This window comes from Thunnus thynnus, chromosome 9 (assembly GCF_963924715.1).
Source record: "Thunnus thynnus chromosome 9, fThuThy2.1, whole genome shotgun sequence".
NCBI lineage: Eukaryota > Metazoa > Chordata > Actinopteri > Scombriformes > Scombridae > Thunnus > Thunnus thynnus.
The window spans coordinates 17,773,258-17,794,045 of NC_089525.1; the positions used below are offsets into that span (position 1 = coordinate 17,773,258).

The 20,788-nt window shown below is 40.8% G+C and overlaps 2 protein-coding genes across 5 annotated transcripts; one reads left to right on the forward strand and one right to left on the reverse strand.

The window, feature by feature from the left end:
* The first annotated feature begins 3,556 nt into the window (after positions 1-3,556).
* Positions 3,557-13,710, forward strand: zdhhc5b (zinc finger DHHC-type palmitoyltransferase 5b). 4 transcript variants are annotated; one of them, XR_010929643.1, is made up of 12 exons: positions 3,557-4,138; positions 5,662-7,159; positions 7,606-7,727; positions 7,998-8,155; positions 8,473-8,645; positions 8,769-8,871; positions 9,034-9,125; positions 9,429-9,561; positions 10,013-10,121; positions 10,328-10,434; positions 11,399-12,458; positions 12,827-13,710. XR_010929643.1 is itself a non-coding variant. In XM_067599357.1 (12 exons), the coding sequence occupies exons 2-12, from the start codon at positions 7,011-7,013 to the stop codon at positions 12,930-12,932; spliced, it is 2,187 nt and encodes a 728-aa protein (XP_067455458.1). In that variant the 5' UTR covers positions 3,561-4,138; positions 5,662-7,010; the 3' UTR covers positions 12,933-13,710. The 4 variants fall into 4 exon arrangements, 3 of the variants coding, with proteins under 3 accessions (XP_067455458.1, XP_067455459.1, XP_067455460.1); XM_067599357.1 differs by having other exon boundaries at positions 3,561-4,138; positions 11,399-12,333; XM_067599358.1 differs by having other exon boundaries at positions 4,010-4,110; positions 11,399-12,333.
* Positions 13,711-14,670: 960 nt separating this feature from the next.
* Positions 14,671-20,613, reverse strand: tmx2a (thioredoxin-related transmembrane protein 2a). Its single transcript, XM_067599365.1, has 8 exons — positions 20,422-20,613; positions 20,255-20,315; positions 19,187-19,300; positions 17,507-17,583; positions 16,937-17,043; positions 16,198-16,263; positions 15,907-16,036; positions 14,671-15,797 (listed from the first exon to the last, which is right to left on the reverse strand). The coding sequence occupies exons 1-8, from the start codon at positions 20,608-20,610 to the stop codon at positions 15,618-15,620; spliced, it is 924 nt and encodes a 307-aa protein (XP_067455466.1). The 5' UTR covers positions 20,611-20,613; the 3' UTR covers positions 14,671-15,617.
* Between the last annotated feature and the right edge of the window lie 175 nt (positions 20,614-20,788).

A 20,788-nucleotide genomic window follows, 5' to 3' on the forward strand; every position in this document is an offset into this window, starting at 1 on the left:
CTTTTTATATACATGTGATAAAATTATATATATACTGATATATGGCCTTAATTTATAATTAGCATGTTTTCTTTATTCCCTATTTTCTGTGCTATTGCTCTAAACCAGAGGTTTTCAAAGTAGGAGGCGGGTCTCCCCAGGGGGGCTCCAAACAGTTTCAGGAGAAACTCAGTGAATGGAAATGAAAAAATATCACATTAGTTATCAAAAGGAGGTCACATAGAATAGCCTAAATGTGTGTGATTTGGTTAAAGAGATAGTTCAGAAATACAGTAGTTTGGGGGAATTTTACTGTTTTTCCCACTTTCCCAGAGTCAGAAACAAATTAATGCCTCCAGGCAGACCTTTATTATATATTTGGTGTAAACTGAAGTATGTCAAACAGTAATATCAGGCTATCTTGGCTCAAATGTTGAGTGTCAAATATAGGATCATGAATATGTTATTTGAGGTCGCCTTTTTCCAAGCTTTGGCCTGAGTCTGAGGCCCACAGTCTCAGACTTTGAAAACTCTGCTCATTAGCTGTAATCAGGTGAGTTTTTTGTTGACCATCTGGGATCTGTGAGGAAAACTTCACAAAGGAATAGTTGTCTTGTTGTGAATAGGAAATTATATATAATAATAAGTTAATGCCAGTAATTCTATAACACAACAGCATGAATGTGAATTTGAGTATTTTAAGTTTTTTGTGCAGGTCTACTGTGAGAAAGAAAATAGTGGTTTAATTATTTTTATTGACTTGTCAGAAAAGTTTTTTTCTGAATTTGTGGTTAATTGAACTTCTCAAACAGGGAAAGAAATTTATAAAAGGACTATATTAGAAAAATAACAACAAAATGTAAATTAATATGTTAATTATTTGTGCCGTTTAATTCTAATGAGATGATCTGCCACTTTCGCCATCTGATAAGGAAATCTGTAGAAATACTACAACATCGTTTTTGAGTCATACTGATTCTAATAAGACCCCAATTGCTGCCTTATTAAAAGCAGGTGCAGCGAAATCAACAATTAGACAAGACTGTAGCAACTGCAAGCCTTTTTCACAGAAGACATCTAGACATGTCACAGTAGGAAAAGCACTGCTTTTCTCACTGTCACACTGGGTCCATTGAGCAGAACGGAGCCGTTAATGTTATTAGTGACACTTGTGCTTTTATTACTATGACAAGTCAAAAATGTGTGAAAAAAGCCAACTGAGGACATCAAGGTCATGTCAGTATTGTTTCTGGGAATGGGACACTTTGAACAACCTAAGTTTTTATTCCACAAGTACTCACAACTAACTTTCATGTTTGAATTAGGCTTTTTCTGGCAAAAATTAGGATGAAATGTCCATAAAATGATCTATTAGGGCTAAACTGGCAATACATTCCAGGAAGCTTAAAAGAGCATTTAGATGATCATATAAGGAGATAACATTTACAGTTACAGGATATAAATAAATTGTGAAAAAGAATTGTCAAAAAAGTTCATGTTTTGGTGGCTCAAACTTTTCTTAGAGGGGTCGGGTTGTGCTGGGAATTTGGAATTTGGACTCATGACCTCAGTATTCATAATATCCTGGCAATGGCCCTGCCTTTACATCAGCAGTTGGCAACCTTTTTGGCTTGTAACCGCTTCAAATGAGGCAGCAGTGGTGGAAGAAGTTTTCAGAACCTTTACTTCAGTAAAAGTACCAATACAGCAATGTAAAAATACTCCATTACAAGTAAAAGTCCTGCATGAAAAATCCTACTACATTAAAAGTACATAAGTATTAGCAGCTAAATATAGTTCAAGTATTGCAGTAAAAGTAGTGGTTGGGTCCCTCTGACTGATATATTATTAGGGCCTGAGCCCCAAAGGGGAGCAGACCCCTATCTGTTCTGTTTCTTTCTTTCTTTCTTTCTTTCTTTCTTTCTTTCTTCCTTTCTTTCTTTCTTATCTCGCCACTTCAGACCTAAATTTGACCCCCTAAACATGTTCAAAAACTCACCAAATTTGGCACGCACATCAGGTCTGGTGAAAAATTTGATAAAATGTAACAGTCTCAACAAGACCTACAAATCATATGCTGATACCCCTGACCTAAATCCAACAGGAAGTCTGCAATATGCCCATCAATGTATGACTTTGTGCCAATTTTGGACCCTGAATAAATGCTATCTCCTCCTAGGGCGTATGGTATCGGCCTCAAACTTTAGTACATGACTTACCACGCTGTGCTGAAAAAAAGTTATTAAAAACTTTGTAATAACTCGAACGGTTTAGATATTATAAGCCCTGAAAGTTGTAGTGCCACATCGCACCTTACAATGTAAACCAATGGGGAGGCAATCTCTAGGCATGGACTTTGTGTCAAACAAATGGTTCTGATGTCTAAACTATAAGTCTGACCACTTTCAAACCTGTATCAATGGATTCGCGACAAAATTTCCTACAAAAGAATGTAACTTTTGATGTAGGATTTAGCCAAAGTCATGGGATTTATGAGAATATTTCACAAGAAGAGTGACATTCTCCCATTCTCCTCTTCAACTGAGAGGGAGAGAGAGAGAGGATGGGGGGGGGGGGGTCACTCGATGAATAGAGCTCATCGAGTGACAGACACAGGAACAGTTTCTTCCCCGTCGTTATCACACTTATGAACAGTTAACTCAGGCATTGAGCAATAACCCTGGATCACTAAAATACCCACTGTACCTACAAATTATACATATTTATTTTAGTTTAAAATACAAAATGTGCAATACATTTACTGTACATTTGAACAGGCAAATACATATACTGCACACAACCACCTACTATTTGTATATAAAGTAACATGTCACTTTGTTTACCATTTAATATTTATCTCAGCACTCTTCACTTCTTTGCACTATCTGTATCCTGTTTACAGTTCACAGAAGGAATTTCACCTGTATACAGTCATTCCTTGTGTGTCTTTCTGAAGATTGTTGTGTTGTGTGTAAGTACATTGAGAGCCATTAAACTGGGGTCAATTTCCTTGTATGCGCAAACATACTCGGCCAATAAATGTGATTCAAATTCTGAAATTGTAAAATAAGTTGTTCAGGTGCCAAGAGATACAGATATTTATCCAGTTATTTCCAAAAAAATTGCTTGACATTTCATTGATTCATGTATACCTATCATTACTTATGTTTTGTAACTGGTATTTATAATTTATTACATTGTTGGAAGGACATCTGGAGCCAGAGATGGTGGATTGCAAACATGCAGAAGGATGCAGAAATAAGGGCTGTAAAAACAAGACGTACATGTTCCTCTGCATAGCCAGAAAGAGAAATTGTTTCCTGGATTATCATTGCTACAAGTAAAACTCAAAAAGTAACATGCAAAGAAATGAAAACACGGAATAAGTTTTTAGATTTGCAGAAATAGTTCATTAGTTCCATACCTTAAATCAACAAATAACTCTCACAAAGAATTTAAAAGCAAAGAAATACAAGAGCAATAACAGATCAAAGAAGATTTGAGTTCAGCTGTTCCATAGCTGAAATTAAAAAAAACACACTCAGAGATGTCAAGGTAAGACAAGAAAAGCAAAATAAACTTTAAAAATTAGCTTTCTGTTTAATAGAAAATCTATTGACACTTGCCAAAAAAATAAACAAAAAAGTGAAACAAATACAAAATGAAAGAAAGTTAAATATGTTGTTGGTTTAAGATGGTAGTATGGCTGAAAACCTTTAAATTTTGTACTGTCATGTTTGACTGCTGTCTACTACAGTGGACATGCTGTAAAAAATAAAAAAAAAAGATTTTGAAAAGGTCTAAATTATTAGATGTTTCTTTTACTCTAAACCTACAGAAAATCACACACAAAAAAAAAAACAAAATTGGAAGACACGTTTTTTCCTTGGCTCTCAGGAGGTTATATACTGTATATTATTGTTTCCACTATCTGCGCTGCTCTGAGCTGTTTCTTGAGTCCACTCCCTCCTCGGCCTCTTATTGGCTGACCCTCACACCTCGGTCTCTGATTGGCTGATCTTACCACCTGAGGAACGACGGACTTGTTCCGGGATTCCGATGTCGGCCTAACAGGCGAGCTAACCGCTAGCGGCTAACTGAAGGAGCACCGAGACGACTCTCACCCTAGAGGCAAGACAGCTCGCATGTTCGATAACCAGTACGTCCTGCTTGTTTTACCAGCTCTTCGTGGTGACTGTGTAGTTGAACGCAACTATAGTTATAATGCCAGTCGTCAATGAATGCTAACTTTTACTCCGCAAATTTAAAGCGTTCATGCTAGCCAGGTAACGCTAGCTAACTCCCTTAGCTTTGGCTGTGGGAAAGGACTGAGCAGTGTCGCAAAAACTTTCGAGGCTAGGTAAGAGCTAACGAATTACTGAAGTATTGCGTTTGAATCTCTAATTTTTTAGGTCGTTTCAAATAAAACACAGCAGCGTTATTAGTGAACTTTAAAAGACATGAAGTGTAGTTTAATGAGGTGCCTTGTGGTGTGAGCAGATTATGTCAGTTGTCTTGATTGAATCCTGCCCTGGCCTGTTGTTTAACGCTTGGTCTTTTTGAAGGTATGATTAAAAGATGAAGCGATCTAACAGTGTTTATTACTATCAAACATAAGCTAGCAGCTGCAAGTGTGCCACAAACGATCAGAAATGTGATTAAATCTGCTCAACCGGCCACTTAGCGATGTAGCTTTGCGAGCTGCAAATTGTTGCGGTGACATGACAGGCAGGGCTCGACGCGGAGATTTTAGGATTAACATCCATTATAGTCTGGGGGGGATTTGTTGTGGGGCAGATGAGATGATTAACAACAGACACACTGTCACTGTGTCTCGGCCACAGCTCTGTATTTGTGAGTAATTTACTGATGATTGTTGAGAAGAGGGGTGTGTCCAAACTATCAGATTACACTGTTACTCCAGATCCGTTTTCAGTGTGTTCACACTACACGGACGAGTTTTTCATGTTGAGATGAGGGAAATTAAGCCTGATGTGTGTCACTGATCGAGGTCTGAATTTCCAGTAGTGGGAGGTGTTTTTTTTTTTTTTTTCACCACCTGAGGGCATTGAGCTGCCTGTTTATCAACAGCAGGCTGGTGGACAGCTCAATGAGTAATTGTGAGAAATGTATATACACACAGCTTTTAGGACTGTAAGAAGTTGGTTAGTCAGCCTGATTGTTGTGAAATAAGGGTGAAACATCTGCCTCTCTTGGTTAACTCAGTATTGTAACTTAAAAAGGAAATAAAGTTTTGACAGTGAACTTGTAGAAATGAACCATGGACATTTTCATAAATTGGTATGATTATAGGTGCTTGTGTTCTCCATTTTGTTATAATTTGTAGGGCTACAACTATTTATGTTACAGATTTATCTGTCATGTATTTTAATCACTACCTTGTTGTCTATAATGAATGTTAGAAACTAGTGAAAAATAGCCATCACAATATCCTAAAACTTAAAGTGACATCTTTATATTGTTTTTATTTTCCAACCAACAGTCAAAACCCCCAAAGTATCACATAAGACAAAGAAAAAGTGCCACATCCATACAAGCCAGAATCTGGAATTATGTGTGAAATTTTAAAAATGAATTGATGATCAAAATAGTTAATTGCCAGTTGACTATCAAGTTCTTATTTGTTTTTGTTTTTTTGGTTTTTTTTGGGTTTTTTTACAGGGACGTCCCTCAACTTGCCAACAGAAGCAGCGGATGAAAGAAGACGGGGGACAAAGAGAAAGAAAAGGACTAATATGTATCAGACTATGTAACACCACTGCTGCACATGGCTTTGTTTAAAAGGCGCAGAATGGGAAAGGAGGTCTATCTGCAGAGAATTTGGAGGTGGGAGAGGTCTCTACATCCAGACCTGGCCGAGTGCGGCGACACCGCAGTGACATACACGGGACTTCTTTTTGGATTGAGTTGATTTTGTCCCCATATTGAAACAAAAACTGAAAGCAGGGATCTCAGAGGATCCACCAGGGACTCTGCTTGGCTATTTGAGCTATTTTACGAGTAAAGGCAAGGCTAGACATCATTTTTTTAAGGCTTCTTTTTCTAAGCAACTTTTTAAAAGTAAACTCCAGCTGGACTTTTGTTTAACATTAAGCAGCTTCTTGGAACAGATTTAAAAGTGAATTTGTTGGTTTAGTTGTTTTCCCCTGCTGACTTAGTTTGAAACGCTGGAACCGTCCCTCCTGCAGCCATCCTCAGTTCCTTCCACCCACCCAGTGCCTAAATAAGCCCTCTCGGGACAATCACAGAAGTCATCAGCAGCTGCTGCGCTCAATCCCCTGCCTGTTCTCCTCTACGTGCTTCTTCGCTCAGCCTGCCGGCTGTCCACCCACTACCTCTTTTAATTTTCTGGTCTTTTCCTTTTTTATATTCATTTTCTCCGAGAGCTATAATCAGACCTCAAGCACAGTGACGAGCGTTAATGAAAACACTGAGGTTCAAGAGTGGAGAGAAGCCTAGATTGTTCCAGTTTTAGTCGTGTGTGCGAGTGTCTGTGCTTTTGTGTTAATGCACAAGAGTGTTATGGTTGCACTGGTGACAGGGAGCAGCTTAAGATTAGATTTATTTATATTGTTGCACCAAATACAGTTACATTAAAGCCATACAAAAATATTTATGAATTACGTACACATATTTTTGTATCACATTGCTCTTGTATAGTCTTGCTTTTATAAGCTTGTATTAAAATTATGCACACAAAAGTAAATATTTACAACAAGCTGTGCACATGCAATTAGAGCTGTATACTGCTATATATAAAAGGAATCTCTGTTTGTGAGTCCTTATTGTAGTGCCAGGAGATTTTTAGTGACTGGACGCAGAGAATCCCTCATGTTTCCATTCAGTTGCTGCTTTGCATAGTGTTGGTTTCTTTTTTCAGTCTGTATTCATGGCCTCTCCTCCCAAACAAACACCATATTTGCCATTCTGACCTGTAAATCGCCCTTTACAGTAGGTAGACAGTAGATATCTACCTCTCTTTCTGTCTTCCTCCCCTCTCTCTGTCTCTGATGCCGGGCTTCAGTGGTGGGGGTGTCGGGGGAGGAGTAGGTGGCCCTGCTTCTGCTCCTCCCCGTCCATTTAGACCCAGCCGATATGTCCCGGTCTCTGCAGCCACCACTTTCCTTGTCGGATCCACTACCCTCTTCTTCTGCTTCACGTAAGTGCAACTTTATGTCCTGTTTTGTAGTGTTTGTTTCACCTTTGTTTATTCAGAGAACGTTTACTGAGAACACTTGCCTTGTTTTCAGTAACACAGTTCACATTCACACTGTTGCTCAGTCACACCTGTGAGCTCCCCATTACAATCACAGTCTTCTATTTCTGGCCACTGAACAGCCACACTTGAGCTGTTTGGGGGTAAATTGCCTTGCACAAAGGCTTATCAGTGGTTGTTGATGGAGTGTGAAGTGTTATTTGCTATTTTTTCCCCATCTGTGTCTTGCCAGCAAGTGCAGGGATTAGAGCCTGCTTCTGCAATCTCCACTTGCTGCTGTTTTTGTCTCAAACAGACCAAGAAAATGTGTTAGACATTGAAAGACAAGTTGTTTAGGCAATAACATGTCAAAGTGTAATTTTTTTTCTCTTCTTTTTCGTACCGTCCAGGTGCCCATGGTTGTCAGAGTATTTCTCCTCTGTCATTCCCATCTATAATGCCGTGATCTTCCTCTTCACCCTCGCCAACTTCTGCATGGCCACTTTCATGGACCCCGGAGTCTTCCCCAGAGGTAAACACGCATCAACGGTGTTGGCGTGCAAGTATTTAAAAGTCATTATTAAGTAATATTATGTGTAATATTGCAGTGTTTTTTTTAGTACGTTGTAGATTAAATGAGACTGAAAAGAAGGCATCAGAAACATAAATATAGGAAAAATTATAATCATGTTGTGCTAGAAATTGATGGCAATAATTTATTGGCCATAAACATAATGCAGAGGCACCGTATAATTAGCCATCATGATGTGAGCACAGTCTCAGTGTTTGTGTCTGTCTTTAGCGGAGGAGGATGAGGATAAAGAGGATGATTTCCGCGCTCCGCTCTATAAGACAGTGGAGATCAAAGGCATCCAGGTGCGCATGAAGTGGTGCTCAACCTGCCGCTTCTACCGCCCACCACGCTGCTCGCATTGCTCAGTTTGTGACAACTGTGTGGAGGTACACACACACACACACACACACACATACAAATATTAGAATATTATGATTATGAATATCAGAGTGGCTCCATTGAACTCTGAATACACAACCGGCACCTCTTAATTTCACAATGAACTTTTATAAACTCTTGTGTGACTTGATTGCTTAACCTAGATCTGTGCTATTCTTAGTTTCCTTGTGTGGGTGTGGGAAGTAAAAACTGTGTGGACATCTAATTTTTTTTTTATATGTATTCTGGTTGTTTCTTTTTATTATTATTCTCCTCTTGATGTTTCTTTACTGGTCCTTACCCTTCTTTGTCTGTGCTCTTTCAGGATTTTGACCACCATTGTCCGTGGGTGAACAACTGTATTGGTCGGAGGAATTATCGCTATTTCTTCCTCTTCCTGCTATCACTTACCACCCACATTGTGGACGTATTTGGCTTCGGCCTGGTTTATGTCCTGCACCACCGCCAGCAGCTGGACACGCCACATGCTGCTGTTACGTATCCTCCACTTGGCACGCTGCGGTCATAAAAAAATGCAGAGCAAATTATGAGACTTTCTTTTCATATTTTACTTTTTTTTTGCTGGATTTTATTGTAAATTTCTTAACCCTGTTCTCCCAGTATGGCTGTGATGTGTGTGGCTGGTCTGTTTTTTGTCCCAGTCGCTGGCCTGACTGGGTTCCACATTGTACTGGTGGCCCGGGGTAGGACCACAAATGAGCAGGTACATACAAGAGCTAGTTGTGAGCATCACACGCTCCACCAATGAATCCACCCATACAAGTTACAGACTTTCAATACTGTTGTGTTAAATTTGGTGTCCATGTGAGTTGGAGAGTTACCATGGCATAATTGTGTTATTCTCTCACCCTCCCTCCCACTATAGGTGACGGGGAAGTTTCGTGGAGGTGTTAACCCTTTCACCAATGGCTGCTTGAGGAATATTTCACATGTGCTCTGTAGCTCTCAGGCCCCCAGGTCAGCCTTCCTCTCTCCTCCGCACTCATCTGTTTACTCCCCTCCTCTTACACTCTGCCCCACAATCACTCTTTTTCCACTGCCTCTTTCTTTCCATTGCTCTCTCTCTCCCCCTCACTTTTCCACTCTCCTCTTTTATTATTCTCACTTGTCTCTTCAGTTTAAAACGGAGTATATGAATATAAGTGTGAGGGACATCTGGTGTTGGATTATGTTTCAGTGCAACACAGACCGCCAAGCTTGTTGTTAATGTTTGTATCATTATAATTAGGATTTAAATGCATGTGTATGACCCTTCCTCAGATACATGGGTCGGTGGCGGAGCCCTCAAGCAGCGGAAGTACAGCCACCGTTTCTTAGGCCGGCTCTTACTGAGGCCCAGTTAGAAGCAAAGATACTGGACAACGGCATCCAGAATGACCGACACAGCACCAGGGTGAGTGTGAGTTGACTGTATGCATTGTTGACTTGGGATATTCAGACTGAAAATAGATTGAGGAGATAGACGAATTTCAATGTGTAACAGATGCCAAAACACTGACTAATAGTTTATGAAACAGGACTTTATAACTCCAGAGAGTTATTCTGGCATGTGACAGTTATTTTATCCTTTTTTTTACAATAACTGCAATGAAAACAATAAAACTACACTGCGCAAGTTCCAATGTAATGAACACAGCGCATTGGCAGATGAGGTTGTATTTTCTTGCAGTAAAAGTTGAGCCAGGTTCAGGTTTTTTGCTGGACAAGTCTGTAGTTTTTTTCTTTTTTTGTATTAGCCCTTTGCGTCTGTTCCCTCATTATGCCATGCAGCTTCAGGTTTAATTTCAATGAACAAGTTAGTACTTTGTGTCTGCTTTCATGACTTAACTCTGTTTCTGTTCCAGTCCAAGAGCAGTCTGGACCAGATGGAGAGCCAGTCAGCAGACGCAGAGCCTCCACCTCCTCCAAAGCCGGAGCTTCGGTACCCTGGCCTGCCCCGTGCTGACACGGAAGGTGAGACACATACGCAAACGCATACAAATTCACACTTACAATTCAACCTACAGTAGGTAGTTGTAGGTATGTATCCTGACATGTCAACATCTGAGTGTTGACCAGGTTCCTCAAGGGTTTTACCTCTTACGTAAACAGATGAGTGTTTGTTTTCTAATCAAAAACACACCTCGTTCAAATGTCACGTTCGGTTTCTTTCCCCTCAGAGAGCAGCCTGTTGACAGAAGCTCCACCTACGCCGTCTATGTACAAGTACCGACCAGCCTACAACAGCCCAGGAAGGAACCACACTGCCCTCACACACCCCAACAAGGTACATGCGGAATATAAAATTATCGTTATTATGTAGATACTGTACATTAATAGTATAAGAGAAATAATCAGCTGAGAGTGAAGTTAATTGCATGTTTTTGCCTGATTGGAAAACTGACGAGATCACATAAGTAAGCAGACACGTGTGTATATATAAGTATTTTCTTTTAAATTTTGACATAAGCTCTTCAGATGTTATTCCAGAATTGGCTTGTTTTAGCATTTAACCTCAACTTTTATTGCCCAAAAAGAAATTTAAAAAACATAAATGAGAAATGAACAGTATCACATAGACGTACAGTAACTTACCAGGATGATACAGCAACTTGTCCTCACCTATATAATATTTCACTGATCATTTGGTAGCTGTTATGCCCTCCCCCTTCTAATTTCGCTTTGTGGTTAATACCATGCCCGTCTTTTTTGTTCTCACTTTAAATTGATCATTCAGTGGCCATCGGTCGATCAGTAAGTCTCAGCTAGTGTCATCTGTGTGTCTGTGAGTCTGTGTGTGTGTGTGTGTGTGTGTGTATCCCTTTGGCAGTCTTTTGTGTGTTTGAGTGGATCTGTCCCTTCCCCCGAAACTGCATTGACTGGAATGTTTAGCTCATGTACTGTATGTACTTGTATTTCCATGTATGTGTTCATACACACAGTCTTTGACATGCAGTGGCTTGCCTGTTCAAGCCAGTCAATGTTCCCAGTCCAGTAGTGTGATGATGGAGTAGAGCACTGGTCAAGCATCCAATTTTCTCCCCACCACTGACTCTTTTTTTCTGTTAGAATCTATAGAATAAACAGTTTTTTTGTGCTGTGTTATCTATTCCTGTGGTAACATGATGATTTTCGTCTTTCCTCCTCCCCCTCTTCACTCTTCATCTTCATCACACTCTTCCTTACCGTCTTCCCTCTCTGTCTGCACCCCCTCTACCTTTGGTCCGTCTCCTCCTCTCTACTCTCCTCAGATGATCCGTGGTGAGAGTCTTGACTCTCCGTCTCCCTCCATCCTCCAGTCCAGCCGTCAGCCTAGCTACCGCTCGGAGCCGAGCAGCCTGGATGGGGCCACAGTGGTGGGGGGAGGTGTAGGGGCGCGCAGAGGGGGAGGGGAGAGGGGTGAGGGCCCCGGAGGCCCTGGCGGGACTACTGGTGGGGTGTCAGGGGGCATGTCGGGTTACTCCCTGACTGGACGCTCCTACACCTCCTACCCATCCTCTCTGGTCCTGTCCACTGGCGGCTCCCGCTCCTCCAGCCTGCGCTCAGCGCACACGGCACATAATCCACTGGCCACGCTCCAATCAGAAGGCACCACAGACACAAGCTACAAAAGCCTGGCCAATCAGACGCCTCGGAATGGCAGCCTGTCCTACGACAGCCTGCTGACACCATCCGAGAGCCCAGAGTTTGAATCAGCCGCCCACGAGCTGTCGCCGCAGAAGCCTCATGCTCTGTTTCCCTCGGCGACTATAACAGGCCAGCCTGAGGTGGTGTCACCCAGTACCCCGCTGCAGGGCTATACGTCGCCCTTCCTCTCAGCTCAGATCGCCCAGCAGAGGGAGGGGCAGCTGCTCCAGGGCTCTGCCACTTTCTCCTCCCCCCACAGGGCCTACCTGCGTGCCGTCAGCCCACCCCCTCCCTCTTCCTCTGGGCCTCCTGAGACCCAGCACCTGCTCCAGCATAACCAGGACTCCTCTTCCCGAACCCCTCGTAACCCTTCCTCCTCATCCTCTTCCCCAGGGGCTCGCTCACTAGAGCCCCCTATCTCCCCGCCACCTCGCGGCCTCTCCCTTGGCAAGTCTCAGTCTTACACTGGGGAGGCAGGGCCTCAGCACAAGCCTCGGCCAGCAGGAGGAGGCGCTGTGCTGGGAGGGGGAGGAGCCGGAGGAGGGCAACAGGCTCCACAGTGAGTAGTGATCCGTCGCCAGATCTGTCAGCCAACTACTCTTCCTCCTCCTTCTCCTTTTCCTCCTAATCCTCCTCTTCTTCCTCCCTGGTTTGTGTCAGCCCACCTCTTCCTCCCTGATCTGTGTGAGTCTTCCTTTTCCTCCTCCACAGTTTTCAGTCTTTGCTTGTTTAGTGTTGAACAGTTGGATGTGTTATTGGTTCATTTTGGTGTGTATGTGTGTGAATTAGTGCTAAAAGCATGCCACTATGTGTTGAGCACTGTGTTCGCATGCCTAACCATGCTGCTGTTTACTTCTGTCCTCGTCCTTTTCTTACTCACTATAAGAATAGATACCAAAGGCCTTATAAAATTCATGGTAAAGACACATGTTGCTGTTTGTTTGTTTTGTTATTTTCGAAGTAGAACCACTCACTTCCACATCCCTGTCTCCTTTGTCTCCATCCTCAATCTGCCCTCCCTCCACTCCCCTTCCTGATGGCTGTCCAATCAGATCCACCTCTCGCCCAGTCTTGGCCAATCACACCACATCCAAACCAGGGGGCGGGGTGAAGAAGGTGACAGGCGTCGGAGGGACCACTTACGAGATATCGGTTTGAGTGACAGACATCCTTCATGGTCTATCACACAGAGGGGAAAAAGTCACTGGACAGCTTCCACTTGTCTCTTAACTGAGCTGGATATTATTCATGGCCGCAGGCTCCTGAAAAATGACTGTTTCCGCTGCAACGGACTAAAGGAGCGGGCCTGCCTGGTACTCACTTTGTTATCTTTGTAACGCCGCTGGCCATTCTTTTCTGCCAGCCTTTCGAATTTGAACAAAGAGTAACTGGGGACACTGGTTCATTTTTCACAGGATCAATTTGTCTCCATTTTGCCACTTTGTGAGCCATAGACTGATGAGACTGTATCATCACGGCTGGGTACAGATATGTGTATAGAACACGCATAGCTAACTTGATTATGCTGTTTTACTTTGGTACATTAGCACACAGAGTATTGGCAACGGTGTCTGACACTTAAGGAGAGGACGGACTTTATCCAGCAGATGTAAAATTCAAGAGGGAGGATTTAGGACTGTTGACCAATAGAAACCGTCACTGTCTTCTTTTCCACAGTCTGAACGGACCACACAGCCTGTTTATCGATAGGAGTCAAAGGAGAGAAGAGTCCAACCTATAAACACAGTATCATTTTAGTTTTATAAATCTTTGTTTTTAAATATTGTTTTATATAAATGTATAAAATCCTACAGATTATTATTGGGTCAGATTGTCAGGTTATTGAAGACGACTATTGATGAGGGTGGCAGATGTACTGTGTATAATTATTCTTTTTTTTTTCTTTTCTTTTTTTTTTTAATTCAGCGATTTCAAATCTGTTGCCTGTTTTATAATTGATGGCTGCATCAGCCACTCATGAGCTCTTGCTGGAATTTTTTTTGTCATCCAAAGAGAATGATGATCCTTTGGTGGACAGCTGAAGTGGCAAATAATTGAGCTTCATCTTTGAAAGCCACAAAGAAATTCAGAATCATCATTGCAGCACAAGCATCTTTGTGGAATGTACGCTTGTAATGTTTATGCTAGAGACATTTATGCAAAATCTGTTTGTAGCTTTAAGGTCATTGTATGTCCTTTCTGGTGGTGTGTTTTTTTTTTTTTTTTTGTTTTGTTTTTTTTTCTTCTCTTCTTTTCTGTAATGTTTTGTCTGTCAGTCAATCAAGTTGCTAGTAGAACCTTATACCTTTAACGGATGGCCAGCCAAATAGGTGCAGTGAGGGAAGGGCTTATTTATTTCACCAGAGAAAACAACCTTGTAGTTCTGGACATAATTTCAAACCAGTCTCTATTAGTTGTTTTGTTTTTTTTTAAGAGGAGGAAGTTTTGTTTTTTTTTGTTTTTTAAGGAAAAAAGTTTATAGATGAAAAAGATCATTTTGTTTATAAGGAGGTAGGGACTGGTTTGCAATAAGAGACTGTTGATTTAAAATTTTTTTTGCCTTGAGACCATTCATAGTGAAACAAACGCGTTTTTATTCTTTTCTATTGGTTTTTATTTTTTACACTTTTTTCTGATAAATCATGTAAGGCAGATTAGATTTTTGATTTACACACATTAAAAAAAAAAAAACTTCTGTAAAGGTACAGTTAATTTGTTTTACCCACAGCCATGTTAGGACAGGATAATTAGAGGGAAGGAGGGAGGAGTGTGTGTCTTTTAGTATTGGGCATTACAGCAAAGGATCAGTTTATTTTTATTTTTTTTCAATCAAGGCCCACAATGGTGTTTTGCAATAGAACGACAGAGTTGGCTGAATGTAGCACGTCTTTTTGGGGGGGGGGGGGAGTACACGCTTGAAGCACACGAGTATCATTGTTCAACCCAAACGACGGTGTTACGAGTTTTAAACCCTCCCAGGCTATGCCTTCGGTGTGCATGTGGTTTTTGTTTGTCGTGCTGAATGCTTCACTGGCGTGCATACTTGTGAGAATATTGTCAAATGCTCGCCTGGTTCATGTGTGGGTGGTAACAATAAAAAGAAGCATCATTAAATGGCACAAGTAGCCGTTGAACGAGAGATAAAAGACAACCTGTGTTACTTTCTTCCTGCTCTGGCCAAGGATGGTGGCCATTGAACAATTTGAAACTATGTGAGTATACTTCTATGTGAGAATAAATATCGCTATTGTGGGCTGTGATGAATGGAACGAGTTTCACAAATATCTGTAACGAGTACATTAAAGACATTTCCAAAATGGCCTTATAAAGAATTTTTAAAAAGATGTCTTCTCAGAATAAAAGGTCAAACTGATGAAAAAATTGAATGTGTCATGACTCTTAATTGTGCACAATTGTTTTTTTTTTATTTCAGTTTCACCTCTCCCTTTTTACTTTGGTTTTTGAAATATGAGAGAAACGTAAACACATCAGTTGCAAAATACAGGCAGCAAACGTTTACACACAAGTGATGAAAGTAGCCAAAAAAAACAATCAATACAAAAAAAAGGCATTTGTTCTTGAATAACTTAATGAAATGTGTCCAGGTCATTGCTTGATCTTTTGAGTGGCTCCGTTTAAACCACCCTACATCAGTCAACTGAGGCCCAGTTTTTCTTTTAGGGTAGATATTTTCCACAGTAAATTCTTAGCTTGGAGTTGACATCTACTGCATTCTCTCTGCATTCCACAATATTATGGATTTTGCAATAATGTAAGGCATGTCGATGTTGTAAGAAGAGGAAAGACTCGACGCAGCCCCTCTCTGAACTGTCCTCTCACGCTTTACTTGTCTTTCTTGCTCTCTGTGGGCTGCTCTTCATTGTCGGTTTCAGGATGAAGCTCGTCGCTGCCCTCTTCTGGCTTAGAGCCGTTCTGCTGCTCTCCCTTCAAACCACGACTCTTGCTCAGCTTCTTGGATTTCTGGAAGAGCTCGTTGAGGTTGAACTCTCGGATAATGTTCTCCTGCGGATGAAATAACCTTCATGTTAGCTTGTATGTGTGAACGTGAAGCTGTCCCAAGCAACACCGACTCAGTACAGACTCCCCCTGTGTTTGTTACAAACAGACACACCTCATTAAAGGTCCAGGACACAGCTCTGCCTTTATTGTCCACCATTGGACGTCTCATGATTTCCCGTCCTCCTTGGAATAGCACCAGTGAGGGCAGCTGCTTAGCCAGAGGGGAAGTACTGACTTTGTACCTGTTCAGGGAAAAAAATATGAGACAGTTAATACCTGTGCTGAGAGAATCTGGCAAAATCTCAGCTTAAAATTTGTACCTTAAGCATAAATGAAAAAAGTGACATTAATACTCCTGCAGGAACATCATTAAGAGAGATGCAGAGCAGAGAAAATGACTGACCTCTCAGAAACGTCTCCATAGCGTCCAATGTCCACCTTCCCAAACCTGAGTCCAGCACAGTTATACCTGACGAATGTAAGGAAAGATGCACAGGACGTTCAGGCAATCAGTCTCTGTTGCTGCCATTTTTACATTCATTGCAGCCACTCAAGGCCAAAAACTGAACATATAGTATATTATGTGTAAATCTGAAACATATCAGTTAGGTCAAATGTGATTTTGATCACTGACGGAAACATTCAATGCATCTCATAAGGGACTTACATCTTATTTTGATTAAAATCTAAACTTTAAAAAGGTAAAATCTGAACAGAATTACAGTGTGGAATAGGGGAGGGAGTTATTAAGTCAATATTTAATTGAATACATTGCTTTCAAACTCAAAACACATCATTATGTAAAGGCACTACAGAAACAGGAAGCATCAGTGTCTGCAGCAGGTACCGTATTAAATAAATTAAACTATTGTACATTTCAACTCTCAGACATCAAACACCACGATTTGACAGTGAATTCAGAGCAGCTACGAACAAATAAAATACAATTTTAGCACACAGAATGCTCAGTAAGTTCATGAAATATTTTGGTTTTAAACTTAAAATTGTTTATTAATCATAATTTTCTTTTTTTTTGTTCTGAAATCAGGTGCGACTGGTGATTTGTAGCTTTAAACCTGAGGAATTGTAAGCATCAGCATCTGGAACCACAGACAGGGATCTTAACTCTTCATATCTCTTACTTGAGCGAAAGGTCGGCGAAGACCGGAGCGAAGGACTGGCAGTCAGAGGACCAGTTGGCGTAGAATTCGACAATCCAGGTGATGCGACTGTCCTTTTGCAGTTCCTCCTAATGACTCAGTCACACAAGATTAGATGAAACAGATTACACAGGTTTAGCTATCATTCACACCTACTCGCCTCCAGGACTCGGGCATCATCAATGATACACGTTAATATTTCATTTTCAAATTTCTGACATTAATTCAATACATGATATTATAATATTAATAGGCAACAATGCTACTATTTTGGGCCTTCCATGTTGATGGATACAGTCCAAAAATGGATTTGTAACTAAAAGAAAACAATCTAAGTGGCTCATATCTTTATGTTCTTGTTATATTTCTCATGAATACTTGATTACCCCATAAATAAGTGATTTAACAGTCCCAACAGACCAAATTGAAGTGATTCCTATCAGTCACTCTTATGTAACATATCAAGAGCCTGAAGTACTCCATCCAAATGGTCTTATCATAAAGGATTCACAAGCATTTGGACAACTGCTTGGTCTCTAGTGTAACACTCACATCTATGGTCTGGTCGCTGAAGTACTTGATGTACTCTGGGCCCATGTAGACTGGAGGCTTACAGGTCATGACGAATGCTGGAGAAGCACAGAAGAACAGACTATTAAACTGAAGAATTAAAGGACAGATTCACAACTTTCAACTCTGCTCTAAAACAATATTTAGGAGCCCAAATGTACACTGACATGTTTTTCTTGCTGTAATCATTCCTCCTGTTCATACTGACCATTAAGAGACTCCTTCATAATGCACTTTCAATGTAAGTGATGGGTGACAAAATCCACAAGCCTCCTTCTGTGCAAAAATCTATATAAAAGTTTATTTGAAACTAATATGAAGCTTCAGCTGTCCAAATTAGTCAAATCAAGTCAGTGTCTTTCAAACTTTAAGTCATTTAAGTACCACATTCCCTCTTTCTGTTATGATCCTTCCACTGCAGTTGAACACGAAAACACTGTCTGTCCAGACAGAAAGAGGGAATTTTGTACTAAAAAGGCTGCAACTGTGGAAGATATTATATTACTGAACTAACTCAGACGGCTGAAACCTCGTATTATCTAAAACTTTTAAATACATTTTTGCTCAAAAAGAGGGCTGTTAATTTTAATAATAATAATGGTAATACATGTTATTTGTTGTTGTCTTTCAAACACCCAAGGACCCCATACAATGCAACAAAAGGTATGAAATGAATACAAAAGATAATTAAACAGCAAATGTTCAAATATGAGTGAATATGGAATAGATATAATGTCATGATTAAAGTTGAATTATAACGAGTATATTAACTTAAAGGACCAGTGCTCAAGATTTAGGTGAATTTACTGGCAGTTGGTTCTGCAACCTCACCGCTAGAGGCCACTAAATCTTACATATTGCTCCTTTAAACAGATTGTGTTTGCAGCTGCAGCTGAAGCCTCTGGCACACGTGGTGCTGAGTCTAAAAAAAGAGACAGACAACTGAGCAGTTGAGGAGGATCAAAAAGGACGGGAAAGGGTATAAGGATGGAGAAGGTCTGTAAGGTATGGGGGGGGGGGGGGGGGAACTTATTTTGTCCCCCATCACTTACATTGAAAGTGCATTTGAAGGGGATCTTCTAATGGTCAGAACGAACAAGAGGAATGATTACAGCAAAGAAAACCTGTTTCAGTGTTGTCGACTGTTGTTTAAGAAAGACTTGAAAAATTGTCAACCTATCCTTTAATAAAGTTATTAAATACGTATACAACCCAAAAAGTGGTGTTTCTAGTGAAGAATCTAATTCAGTTTGGCAAAGAAAGTTGTGTGCACATTCACACCTTTAATGGAATAAGTGCTTTATACAAAAATGGAAGAGAAAAAAAAAATCAAGTTACCTACAAACTGAAATCCTTTATTTTTTGGTATTAATTTAGTTAAATTTCCTAAAATTCTGGCTTATTTTATGAATATTAACTGATACCTCTTAAGAAACTGTAGGTGAATATAAAGAGCCGTGTCTATATTTGGCTTTAGTGTGGTTCTGCATGACAGCGTTGGTGTTGTTTAACAGCAAAACACAAGTTGTAATGGAACCATTTTGCAGTGGAGATGATGGACAAAATAAAACTGTTATCTGTCCTTCATGGTGGCGAATGATTTTCCACAAATATGTCTGTGCATGCTCGGATTAAGCTTGAACTCGGGATTTTAACACTGACCGACACACAGAGCGAGGTAGAGGATGCCGAGCCGAATGTCCAGCCTGAAGAAGAGGATGACGTTGGCAACTTTACTGAACAGGAACAGGTTTCCTATGTGCTGCTCCAGCGTGACTGGGAGAAAGAGAGAAGAAAAGGGGAGGAACAGTGAAGGACAGAGAGTGTTAATACAAGGTCAGACGAACTCTGGAAAACACTGCAACTGTAATGTTTACACAACAACGCCAGGTTTTTAGTAAAGCACTTCCTGGATGTGGCTCTGCATAAGGCTTTTTCGTCTGGTTTCAGGTCAAGGATCTGAAACAGTTACACATTAGGTCACAAATACCTGTCAGGTTAAAGTTTAAAAGTTGCACATTATAGGACACAAATACCTGGTGTTAACAGTCGTATTACTGTCTGCAGTTTGGATAAAGATGATGTTTCTCTTTGTTCATGGAATAAAACAATCAGGAAATAAATGTATCATATTCCATAATAATTTCTGTTGGTCTCTGCTGGTCTCCAAACTGAGCCTCACTTGCTTGGTGTAAAAAGGCTGCATGCAGGTGCAGGAAATTAACCAATAGAAAACCAAACTTTACTCTTTTTTTCTACTCTGTTTCTAATTGATATTGAGGTCTATTACAACTCTTTAGTTAAACTGCAAAAATAAATAAAGGCCCAAACAACTTTTAAAACTTTTAAAATGTCTGACTGATATTACTTGAATCTGTACCATTTTCTTTATTCATTTTTCCTCCTCCTTTGTATTATTTTGTTTTTTACTGAATGTACAAAGCTTCTTGCACAATACTTTTGCCTTTTTTTTGTTATTATGTCATACTTGAATTCCCTGACACTTTGTTTCCCCTTTTTTTCTTCATAGTTGTTCATATGTTACTGTTTTTTTTCTTTTACTATCTTCAGTAATGCACGTGTGGGCCACTTTTAATGACGTGACTGTTTACAGTGTAAACAAACACTTGTCATGTCATGGCATAGACTCACTAGACAATAGACAATAAAAGAGTGCGTGTGTGTGTGTGTGTGTTAGGGGGGTTAGGTTGAGGGGTGGGGGGTACTTACTGGCTCTTCTGTTCTTCATCATCACTATTGCACTGAGAAACATGAGAATCTCCACTTCTCTCTGTAAATAGACAAAGACAAAAAATGTGAAACAACTTTTTGGTAAGTAAGCAATTGTCTAAATCAGCTAACCTGACCACCCCCTCCCCTCCTTCCTCCATGCTCACCCAGTCAAAGTCGCAGGAGTTGCCGTCCTCCCGTTGGGTCGTCAGGTGCTCGCACACACCGGGTGCCTTTCGGACAACAAGGAAGGCGACGGTCATGAGGAACGAGGTGATATAATACGGTTTCAGCAGCCATTTGTATATCTGAGGTAAATGGTACAAGAAAGTACAGAGTCCTGTGATTACACCCATGCTGTCTGCGGCGAGAGTCAACCGGAGAGGGCGAGAGAAGAGATGACAGCTGCAGTAACTGGACGTGGTTAGTGGATGGGACTGCGCATGCGTTAAACAAACCGATCCCGTAGTCTCTGGGCCTAGCGGCTCGCCGTAGATTTGGCGGGACTGTATGAAAGGGGCGAGCGCAAAAACA